At 37.7% G+C, this 11,714-nt stretch overlaps 1 protein-coding gene across 7 annotated transcripts; it reads right to left on the minus strand.

Annotated features, from left to right (window-relative positions):
* Positions 1–405: 405 nt before the first annotated feature.
* ap1ar (adaptor related protein complex 1 associated regulatory protein) lies at positions 406–11,406 on the minus strand. 7 transcript variants are annotated; one of them, XM_060885244.1, is made up of 10 exons: positions 11,086–11,406; positions 10,499–10,547; positions 10,386–10,412; positions 10,249–10,274; positions 9,066–9,162; positions 8,653–8,751; positions 8,264–8,316; positions 6,991–7,061; positions 5,136–5,258; positions 406–2,068 (listed from the first exon to the last, which is right to left on the minus strand). In XM_060885244.1, the coding sequence occupies exons 1-10, from the start codon at positions 11,157–11,159 to the stop codon at positions 1,800–1,802; spliced, it is 888 nt and encodes a 295-aa protein (XP_060741227.1). In that variant the 5' UTR covers positions 11,160–11,406; the 3' UTR covers positions 406–1,799. The 7 variants fall into 7 exon arrangements, with proteins under 7 accessions (XP_060741227.1, XP_060741226.1, XP_060741225.1 ...); XM_060885243.1 differs by having other exon boundaries at positions 6,991–7,064; XM_060885242.1 differs by having other exon boundaries at positions 8,264–8,319.
* Positions 11,407–11,714: the final 308 nt, after the last annotated feature.

Consider the following 11,714-nt stretch of genomic DNA (forward strand, 5'->3'; position numbering starts at 1 on the left):
TCCCTAAATGTGAGTGTACTGTATTAGGCATGTAAAGCAACAGCACTAGGTATAGCCGAGTTGGGTTATTTCTCCTTAGACAGTTTAGAGATGCCAATAGGTCTTTAGAAGACCACAGTACCCCTAGGAAACCCTCGAAACATGGGGAAAACATGCAAACTCTACACACAGGGCAGAGATGAGATTCAAACCCCAAACCCAGAGGTGTGATCTATAAACTGTCAATGAAAAAATACCAATAAACAATAATAATTATCCATTTTATATCATATCTGCTATTTATTGCACTTTCCCAGACTCCCACAGCCTAAAAGATTGGGTAAAATGAAAGAACCAAAACTGTAAATGAAGTGAAAAGTTTATTTGCAACTGCATTATGATGGAGAATAAATCACTCCACAACGGTTTCAGATCCGATTTGTTTTTATTAGCATTCAACTGGATGGACAGAATTCCCCAAACTACAGGTATATCGTGTTTTCACATTCAGTGAGGTTTGCAGAGAGATATAAAATGTGCTCCTTTTTGTAGATGAACAAAAATGTGCAATTCTATGAGCTCTTCACATTTAAAGAGTTAATGTTTGGAATGCTACTAAACGGTTTTTAAATGCCACACACTATAATAGCAGTGTCAATTTACACAAACCAGTGGCAATGACTTAAAAAAAAAAACAACTATGGGAAGGCTTAGATAGTTACACCAAACCTTACATTAAAAAATAAAAATTTAATAATTAAAGCTCTAAATACACTGTTAACCCAAGGTGCAGCATGGGTAATGTCAGAATTAGGCACAAAATAGTTTAAACCTGTTTAAAGATAAAATTATGTTCATTTTTAAACATGGTAAAATGGTCAATATTCATAAGCATTAGCCAAACAACAGAAATCTTTTTCACCACAATTCATTAATAAATTGGATTAATTGAAGTACTACAGAGGCCCAATTACACATTTCACCTTACACGTATAGCCCATTTTTTGTAAAGACTTGCTAAACGTTGATGGCAGTTGCTTTTCGTTAATTGTGATCTAATATAGTGCATTCTGGCTTGTAAACATATTTTAAAAATAAAGAAAAGGTTTTATTTCAATAATGTGCAGGATATGGCAACAACTATTATTGATACGTCTAAACTACAGTTCAATTATGGACTCGGTTTTTTTTTTTTTTCAATCAGAATTTGGTATAAAGACAAATCAAGCAACTAAAAGGTGTTGCCTGTGTACACATCAAACTTTAAAAGCACTTGTGTATGCATTACATTTTCACAAACAGGGTATTGAGGCATTTTTTCGAAGTTGCCACTATATACTTGCAGCCTGTATTTTTTTTAGCAATACAAAATATGTAGATCAACATGTGTGCTGATGACCAGAGACACTGGACACAGGGAGAATTTTTGCCCCTGCATTTCTAGACAGCTTGGTGATGAGTGGATGACTGGGATAGATCAGGCACCAGTTTTCTTAAGCAAGCTACAAAAAATTGCATCTAGCATTATTGTCCCCCTGCTTGATTTTAATGAGGTAGGCCTGGTATACCGATGCGGTCATGATCTCGCTCTGTAGAGATAAAGGTGAAAAAAAAGAAAAAGTTGAGTGGATTATGATGACTAAATTATAAACACATATGATAGCCTCACAAGCGTCCTGAAAACATTTCTGCAACATCCCAGAATTGAAAAAATTGCACTTGATTTAAACACCAATCTTAAGTAAGGCTAAATAAAAATGTACAGAATGTGTCAATGTGAAGTGATAAACTCAATACAACTTCTAGACTCCCGCCTGGGATTATCTGTCCTGCTGGTCAGCATTAGACTCTGCCTCAGATGGAGTGTCCAGAACTGGATTAACAAATCCCTCAAACTCCTCATCAAATTGCTCACTACTGTCTTCAGCATGTGCACTGACAAAGTCATTCTCCCATTCCAGAGCGTTGGAGTCCTCCGAAGCAGAGGTTGGTCCACTGCCCAGCGCTTTACCAGTGGGACCGAGTGCAGCACGCAGGATGTCCTCCTCTGTCTTGGATCGCTCCCATGCAGCACCTGTCCGATTCATACCTACAAAACATTCACATATAAACTCGCCTTTTTAGAAGTTGCTATAGTAAGCTTGTACCTTACTTACATTAAATCTTGCATTTTACTTATTCGTATGTTGAAAGAGAGAAAGAACAAAAGAAAGAACGAAAGAAAGAAAGAGAAAGAATTGATGAATCACTACAGAAGCCTTTTCTCATCCTATTCTCTTCGTGGCATCAAACATATGAATTAGTTCAGTAAATATCTGATCCCATCATGATAGAACAAGAAGTGCTATAGAAACTTTCCTTCTTATGTCAGAACTTACAACCTATCCCTAGGGAGTCTGGACTTGGATATAAGTGCATCTTAGCATTCTTCATTCTTTAAGTTCCTGCACAGACTGGAGCAACATGAGATGTGATGGTAGACATCTACTGGCAGTGTTTATTTACAAGTGCACTTGGCCCAACATCAACATCCACTCAGCTCAGACGGAGGCTTCAGACTAGGGCTGGGCGATAAAACAATAACGATATGTATCCCGATAGACACGTGATCGATATCAATAAAAAAATGTCTTCGTCAGAAGAAAACAGAGGTTTGGTTGCATTAACAAAGGCACTCACTCTCTGGTAACCTAGCAATGTAGGGAGGGACACGCTAACAGCCAATCATGTCAAGCTGACTTTTCCTCTTTTATTTACAATTTCCTCGCTCGCTGCGGTTCGGGATGCACTTATTTCCAGGGATTTCAGGTATTGCGTCATCGGGTAGCAACAGATATTGCGTCATCGGGTAGGCGTGGCCTATTTGATAATCTAACCCTAACCGTAGTTTTTGGTTGTTTATTTGTTTTCAAAAACAGTTTAACTAAGGTAATAAAGCATAATAGATATAAAATATACCTTATGACTGTTTTGTCCTTCATTATCCATTGTAGGTATGATTTTTTTTTTTTTTTTAAAGAGGGCGTTTTCCACGACCTCCAGAAACCACACCCACTTTATGTCGTGGTAATATAACCCCTGGGATTATGTGAATGCCACTGCGGCTCATTTTCTTCTTATCAGTCGCTGGTTACTGATAAGCGGAAAATGAGCCGCAGCAAGTGAGGAAATGGTAAATAAAAAAGGAAAAATCAGCTTGCCAGTATGGCAGTTTTTTGGATATTATAAGTCTGACCGTAGTCAGACCAATGTCGTCTGCAAATTATGCAGTAGCACTAAACTTGCACTAAATTCTCAGGTTTCTCTATGTTTATATTTAATACTTTGCACTATTTTATTACACTTTGTTAAGCATTTCTTACATTTTCTTTCATTTTGCACCTTAAATGTTAAGAGATAATTGTTAAGTGTTCATTGTGACTTGACATATGTTTACATTTTAATCATTCGGGTTTTCCATGGTTGTTGACATTTCTGTCTTAACTGAGGGGATTATGATCAGAGGAAGGTTAAAATAAACATGTTTAAATGTAATATATTTTTCTCCTGGTCCTTATTTTAAATGGGTCATAAAGATCAATAATTATCGATATCAACCGATATGAAACACTGATTTCGTGATACAGTTTTCAGCCATATCGCCCAGCCCTACTTCAGACTTAAAATTCCTGTCACATTTCTTACAGCCCAGTTATGTGGATGTACAATAATTGTCAACTTCACTTTTATATAACCAGAGGAAGAGAAGATAAAAAAAAATTTAAAAAAGCAACAGGTCCTCACAAAACATTTGACCAGTATTTTCCTGCAAGTCAGAAAAAGACACTTTCTTAATCTTAAAGTTACTGGCATAACTTCTACTAGCCAAAAAAAAAAAAAAACCAGATATATTTCATGATGACACACACGTTCATAAAGAATAACCAGAAGAATATATAAGTATAAGAATAACTGAATTCACTGCTTTGGATGACTAACCATTCTCTTTGAGAGAATGCGAGATTTTACAAGTTAATAGAAAATCTTCTGCCTCTTTACACAGAACCACATTCATGGCTAGTTGGCTATAGACTTTCCAGCTCTCAGTTATACCACTGGGAAACATCGCCTGGGCTTCTTCCAACCTTCACCACAGAACCCCGTCCCCAGTGTAACCTCAGTTTCCTGTTCTTGGCTGAGTGGATCCTGATGTGGTCTTCAGCTGTATAAGATTTAACATGTTGTATACACTGATTTGCTTTTCTGCTCACTAAGTTTGTAAAGAGTGGTTATTTGAGTTACTGAAGCTTTCTGTAAGTTCAGACCAGTCTGGCCATCTCTCTCAACACTAAAGCACTTAAGCACAGACCTGCTGCTCTCTCGTTTTTATAGATTGTGTGAGTGAAAATCCCAGGTGTTCTACACTTTCTGAAATACTCAAACTAACCCTTCCAAGACCAACAGCCCATTTCCCGCCATTCTGATGTTTAATGTGAACATTAACCGGAGCTCTCGACCTCATCAATGCTGATCTGCTGCTTGTCAAAACTAATTGTGATATAATGTATTATGCTGCTGCCACATGACTGACTGACTGACGGGATAATTACATGAATGAGTATAGGTTTTCCTATTAATGCAGCAAGCGAATGTATATCCTGTATGGATTTAGAAGCAGCCTTTTATTTCTGCCACAAGTTCTTTTCTTGGCAGTATAAGAAGAGTCCTGCATCTGACACTGCGGGAATTTGAACCAATGCTCTCCTGTTTACTAGAAACAGTCTTCCAAGCCGGAGTCAAACAAACATGTTATCTACTGTGCCGCTGACACACAATATAGCGTGCACATTATTATTATTTATTCATTACTGTTTTTGTTCATTTTAGCATTGTGCTATTTGGTCTATGTGACAAGCTCATGGGATCAGTGAGTCTATATATGGATGTATAGATCCAATTTCAATGGTTAAATGCAAGGATTAAAGCCTTGTAAGCAACCATTTAATGTTAGTCATGTAAGAATTCTCAGGTACGAGCTGGTTAAAAGCAATTTTCTGGGGGTGGGGGGGGGACCTCCTCATGCAGATAACAGTACTTTGAGTTAGCACAGAAATAGTTAACTACTGTTGCAATACTTATGCAATGATCCTGTCTGTAACAGAGAAGCTGATCCTCACCCTCCTCATCCTCCCACTCGAGGTCAAGCGAGGTGGCATCGTCATTAGTGGAGCGAGTTCTGCAGGTGAAATCCCAGCTGCTCTCGGTGTTAGGAGTCACTAGATTTGTCTCAGAGGACAGTCCTGGACATACACACAGCAGCTGCATATTACTCATAAGAAATGAAATAAGTGATTAATGATACATCCTCATAGTGAGCTTATAAATTGAGGAAGGTATCCAGTGACGGTTGCCTCATTTAAGGCTTCTGATGTCTGCAAGCTGATCTAATATTTCTTCTCTTCACTACAGAAACTACATAATGGCTATGACATTATAATAGCTGCATCCCAAATGACCTGCAACACTGTGTGCACTTACCCTATGCACTCTACTGTCTACATTTTAGAAGGGTAGTATCGTCTGAAATGGAACACTACAGTTTGTTTTAATGGAACACTAACAGCTTTTCCAGCCAACAGCAAATGACCTCAGCAGCACGTAATATACAGCGCAGCTTTAGTGGAATTGGGTGAATTTTTCTTGACAATTTCTCTCATAGACCTTGTAGCCCCTTCCTTCATCTCCTGTAAACTGTGCTGAGAGAACTTCAGCTGGAAAATCTTTGTTTTTTTCCAGTATATTGTTTATTGTGATGTCTAAGCTAGCTCATTATACTAGCTAACCAATGTGTGTGTGTGTATATCTATCTATCTATCTAGAGATGAGCCGGATATTCGGCTGAAACGAGTATCCGGTACGGATAAAGCACTTCTGCCGAGTACGAGTATTATACGAGTAATACGAGTCAATATCTGTGCTCGGATTGAATGAAAATCATCATTGTCTAGCTGATTGTGTCAGCGTTCTGTGATAGGCTAGTCACAGCGCCCCTCCCCTACACACATACAGATGTAATGTGTTGCTGTGTCTCGCTCTGCTCACTCACAGTCACACACAGAACAGCTCTCTGTCTCTCCCTCAGTCACTCGGGTTCGCGGGTCTTTTCCGTTAACGTTTAGTGTTTCTTCAGCTTTTTACTTCGGGTTGTAACGTTAATAATACGTACTGTACTTACTAACCAGTAGAGTTCTGGTAAATGTGGGTTCGTTCAGACGTGGTGCTTGCTTGGTAGAATGAGACTCGCATTGCGTCTCTGCCTGTCGGAGATTTTTTTTCTTTTTTAAACCTTCAGCTGTCTCTAACCACTCCAAGTACAGATACAGATAATTCATATAATTAACAGATACAGATAATGCTGTACTCGCTCATCCCTATATCTATATCTATATCTATATATATATCTATCTATATATATATAGTCTTTGGTACTTTTAATTGTAATAATTTTGGCTCACATTTAACAAAAACCCACCAATTCACTATCTCAAAAATTTGAATATAGTGAAAGGCCAATCAGCTAATCAATTCAAAACACCTACAAAGGTTTCCTGAGTCATCAAAATGGTCTCTCAATTTGGTTCACTAGGCTACACAAACATGGGGAAGACTGCTGATCAGACAGTTGTCCAGAAGACAATCATTGACACATTTCACAAGGAGGGTAAGCCACAAACATTCATTGCCAAAGAAGCTGGCCTTTCTCAGAGTGCTGTATCCAAGCATGTTAACAGAAAGTTGAGTGGAAGGAAAAATTGTGGAAAAGAAAGACGCATAACCTAATAATAATTAATATAATAATAAATTATTAATAATAATTAATAATAATTACTTTAATGGATAATGTGTGCAGCTCAGTTAGAAGTGGTGGTGGTTTTGCTTAATTACACTTTTTCAGAGAAAAAAAAACTGTCACTGTCCAATCACTCACAAAAAACTGTGTGTTAACAGGTGATGAGAAATTAGAGTACTCACTGCTACTGCGGAACGCCTCCGACTGAGCCTTTACACTCTGCAGGTATGTTTCAAAATCTCCCCCTGATGGCCTGCTACAACACACACACACACACACACACCACATTCCTTTCACAGATCTAAATACAGGTCAATTGATTAGAACATTTTTACACAAGCTTCGATTTTGGTTAAAAAATAAATAAATAAATCACATACTGTACCTCATTAATAATTAACAACAAATCAAGACAAGCCTTTTTCTATTCTGTTCTAGCCATTTATCAATTCACAGACTCCACTGAATTTCCACATTATTTCTTAAGAACTTGTGCCTCTTCAAGATATTTAGTGCAGTTTTAGTGCTTATTAAAACTGCCAGACACAGGAACAGTTTCTTTCCCCAGGTAATCACCCTGATCAACAAGCCACCATAATTATATTCACCGCTTCTTATCATAAGTACTGCATTATCAGGACTGTCAGTCATCAAATCATCAGTATATTACACACTACTGCTGCTGTACAGTATACTGCACAAAAAGCATAATATTGCACAATATTGTTTTTTGCACTCCCACACTTTATGTACATTACTGATCAGTCATATTCTATTCATATTTTACATATTTTATTAATTCAATATTCATATTTTATACTCATTCTGTCTATATTGTATCTCCTTGTCTGCATTGTTTTCTTGTATAGTTTGTATAGTATAGTGTTATTTATGTCTGTACATTTGAGAGTCACAAACTGCTGGAACCAAATTCCTTGTGTGTGTCAACACACTTGGCCAATAAACCTGATACTGATGTTAATCCCCATTCCAGAAAATGACAACAATGCTAAATACACAAAAGGTCCAGATTTTGTAATGAACATTTTTGAGAAGAAGAAGAAGAAGAAGAAGAAGAAGAAGAAGAAGAAAAAAAGAAAGTTGCATGCCCTTTAGGAGGGCGTGTCTCAGACGGGTGGCTTGAACAGAATCGTGCTAGAGGAGCCGTTAAGTCTTACACAGTCTGGCTGCATAACAATATTTATTTAAAGTGTTGTGTATATCCTGAGTGCCTTAAGATGATGTCTAGACATGCATTTCATCACACCCCTGACCAACTATAAGTAAACATCACATCCTATTTATAAACCATGCAGAGGATTTCTCTGCTCTGACGCCTTTAATTTCATTTATTCTCTTTGAACAATTGCAATAACGACTTTATTTACATGAATTCCTGTGCTCCACGATATTACAGGGTATTACATAATATGTGCGAGTGCGAGTCATACTCACTGTTTTCGGTGTGAGCTGATGCCCTCTGCTTCGCATCTCTTCTGTGCAAGCTGCTGCTTCCAAAAACACACACGACTTTAGTAACGACAGCCTACTGAGACAGATGGCTGATCATAAAATTGCTTAAATTTCACAGAAAACAGACAAAGGACATTTAATTACAAATGTCCTTTTTCCATTTTGTGGGCCCTGCAAACTAAAATATGCATACATGGGGAAAAAATGATAAAAATAAAGATTGCAAACAAGGAAACAAGCAACATAAAGAACAGATATTGAAGCAAGAGAGGGAATTTTTCTTCTTATTTTTTATCAGCAGCAGGATGAAGGACAGGTATATGGCAAGAGGATAAGAGAAAGGCCGGGCGTGCTCAGTGTGGACGCCTCACCTCCTTTAGCTTTCGCTCCTTTGTGAGCCTGGCAGCCTCGCGCTGAGCTGTGACTAAAGCCTCCTCTTCTAGCCTTAACTTCTCCTCTTGTGCCACTAACTGAACAGAAATAACAAAACAAAAAGGGGGATAGTAACAAAACCGAACAAAGGAACATAATGAATAGCAGGAATGAAAACAATAAAAAGCAACAGACTGCAAACCATGAAAATAAAGAAAATTTAAAAAGGCAGGCTTATTAACTGTAAGCTTTCTAAAAATTCTGCCAGATTTGATGAATCTTAAAGATTTCTAATTATTTTCATTGAACCTGTTGAACTGAAATAGAACTGAGAGATTATGTGACGATTTTTATTTGCATTAAATTAACAGCAGGAAGGACAAAGGTGAGGCACAGGGGTAACAGGCCATACCTCTGCATTCAGCTTCTCATCAATCAGTGTCTGCTTATCGGCAATAGCAGTATAGCGCTGTTCCTTCAGATGGCCAATCTCCTCCTCACTGATGGGCCTGAGCCAAATACAATAAAGATCAGACTTCATAGCCCTCCTGAGACGCCACAGTTTCAAAACCTCAAAGTTACATATGCCAGAAGAGCTCTGACATCATTGTTCACTCATCATACATCATCACTCTCAGAGCTGTGCTTTATTAAAAATCTCGATGGAACGGTCTGAGTATAACGGTAGTTAATCTTATGAACTATTATGTACACTACTGCAGCTCACACTTTATTGTTGTGTCTTTTAAAACCCAATGCAGGTTTAAAGACATTCAAATTTCAGCTTCCTTAAACACACCGTTTACCAACAAATCTATACTTCATCTGCTACTCAGGTTGCACCTATTCTGAAACCTTGAATAATCACAAAGGCCTCGCCCTTCTATCAGCTTCATGAATTGCCTGAAAGTGGTCCCTGAAACCAGTTTGGTCCATAAATCTCCAATATACTCCCAAAATCTGGAAGACAACCAGATTATATATAACTTCTGTGACTGCCCTCTGATATTTCATTACCAAACCAAAAACAGGAACAATAGTATTTCCAAAGACCAACTCAAACAAATTTCGAGGCAGGGAACACACCCCGAAATCAATCTGCAGTCAATCACGTGGTGCGTTGTTCACATCTAAAAATAATTTAACATTATTTTTAGATGTGCAAAGCAATGTTCACACATACAGAGACCCATACCAACTCACAGCAAACATGTATGATGTGATTCATACACTGGTGAATTTTTTTTTTAATACAAGCTTTCTCCCTCCTTAGAATGACAACTATGCCACACAATGATATTCAATAATTTCTTTTACACAGTGCTGTTAATATCGACAGCTAATATGGTTAATATAGACCAAAGCAGGTTTATATAAATATATAAATTCAGGACATAAACTATATATTTGGAATACAATAAGCATTATTACTATGGCAACCAGTCGCAGGAGCATCAACCGTTGACTTCATAGTACAATGACTGGCGACTTGCAGTGACAGAATCTCTGTACATCTGTGTGTGAAGAGAACATAAGCGAAAACAGCCAAAAGGCTGTCACGCCACAGTCTTGTCCAATTTTATTTAATACCATACCTGGCACAACTTTGGGAACTCTCACCCTGAAAAAACAAAAAAAACAAACAAAAAAAAAAAACAACCAGTACTATTAGTAAAAATACAAAGCAGAGTTCTTAAGCGTGACTTCATTTGGGAAACGATTCAGCACTCACCTCATCGCTCTCCACAAGATTCTCAAACTGCATTAAAAAAAAAAGATTCAATATCAAAAAGACATCCAAAATTGAAAATAAGTTAAAGAATAAATGAGTTTTTGTTGAAATACCTCTATTGTATAATGTTCTCCAGTTGTGCCCCGTCTAAAGTACTTAGACCTGTGGTGAAGGAAAAGGGGGAAAAACAAACACAAGCAAAGCAAACAAAAGCAATTAAACTGCACTATTCGTTCTATAAGGAATGAGTGACATGACATTTCAGAAATGTTGTAACCAAATTCCACTGACTGCACGTTTCACAAACTTTTAACTTCTTTATGAAGGTCAAGGCTGATGGTGTGACTGGAGCTAATGGCTAGTGTTAATTATGCAGTTAGCTTAGCTGGCTAAACAGCAGGAGGAGGGTTAGGTTACTGGGCGTGGTGTATTACTGTACAACACCTATGTTAGCTGTCTAGCTGTCAAACTAAAGGCAAAATAAAAACCCACCAACAACTTAATGTTTTTAAAGTTTATTTCCGAAAGAAAAATACACAATATTCGCTTGCTGATTTTTTTTTTTTTTTAGTTAAACCTAAATGATACAGTTTAGCTCGAGAGTCTGTACACGTGACTGTACACGTATCACGTTATAATTGCACGACTAAATGATACTTTTATGGTTATTGCGATACATAATCGTGTCCAGAACACTGACCCTCCTCCTCCTCTCTGGATCCTGGTGGCTTCTCTCCTGAATATCTCAGTGCACTGAGTCCAGCAGGTCCCCATGGCATTGTGTCCGAGTACAGAGACACAGACAGGGAGCAGATCAGATATCAGCCTGCTTTTCCATTCCACACAGATCTCCCTATCTGATGCTCAGAAACATGACCAGCGTTAAGAGAAAAACACATTGTAATACATTGCGGATTACAAATGAAACGACTTCACCGGTTAGCTGCCAGAACTTGTTTCATACAGCTGCTATGTTAGCTACAAGCGGGAAGCTACTGGCGCCTGCTAACCTATTGTTTAGTCTTCCTGACAATGACACGTGATTAATGTTTAAACTACGGAAAGCCGGTTGAATCAAATTATGCGCCACCGTGAATAACCGCTAGAGGGAGACAAACGTCAATAGAATTCCTCGAATTAGTATGACAGTCAATACAATCCACACATTCGTTGATGATATTTGTTATTTTCTGTATTGTCTTTTGTTTTATTTTATTTTTATACACATTTTCTGTCCCTGTAGGAAAGAATTTTGCTTTCAGAAAAGTTATTTTTGCTTGGATTTATTTATTTATTTATTTTTTTAGCCAGTGTTAGTGGTATAGACGT

Source organism: Tachysurus vachellii, chromosome 13 (assembly GCF_030014155.1).
Source record: "Tachysurus vachellii isolate PV-2020 chromosome 13, HZAU_Pvac_v1, whole genome shotgun sequence".
Classification (NCBI taxonomy): domain Eukaryota; kingdom Metazoa; phylum Chordata; class Actinopteri; order Siluriformes; family Bagridae; genus Tachysurus; species Tachysurus vachellii.

Excerpts from the sequence above, each read along its gene's own strand:
- ap1ar (XM_060885241.1), bottom strand. The coding sequence starts at position 11,159 with ATGGGGACCTGCTGGACTCAGTGCACTGAGATATTCAGGAGAGAAGCC. Across the intron at positions 10,548-11,085 it reads ATCCAGAGAGGAGGAGGAGG|GTCTAAGTACTTTAGACGGG; the intron begins GTCAGTGTTCTG and ends CCTTCACCACAG. Across the intron at positions 10,275-10,385 it reads ATCTTGTGGAGAGCGATGAG|GGTGAGAGTTCCCAAAGTTG; the intron begins GTGAGTGCTGAA and ends TTGTTTTTTCAG.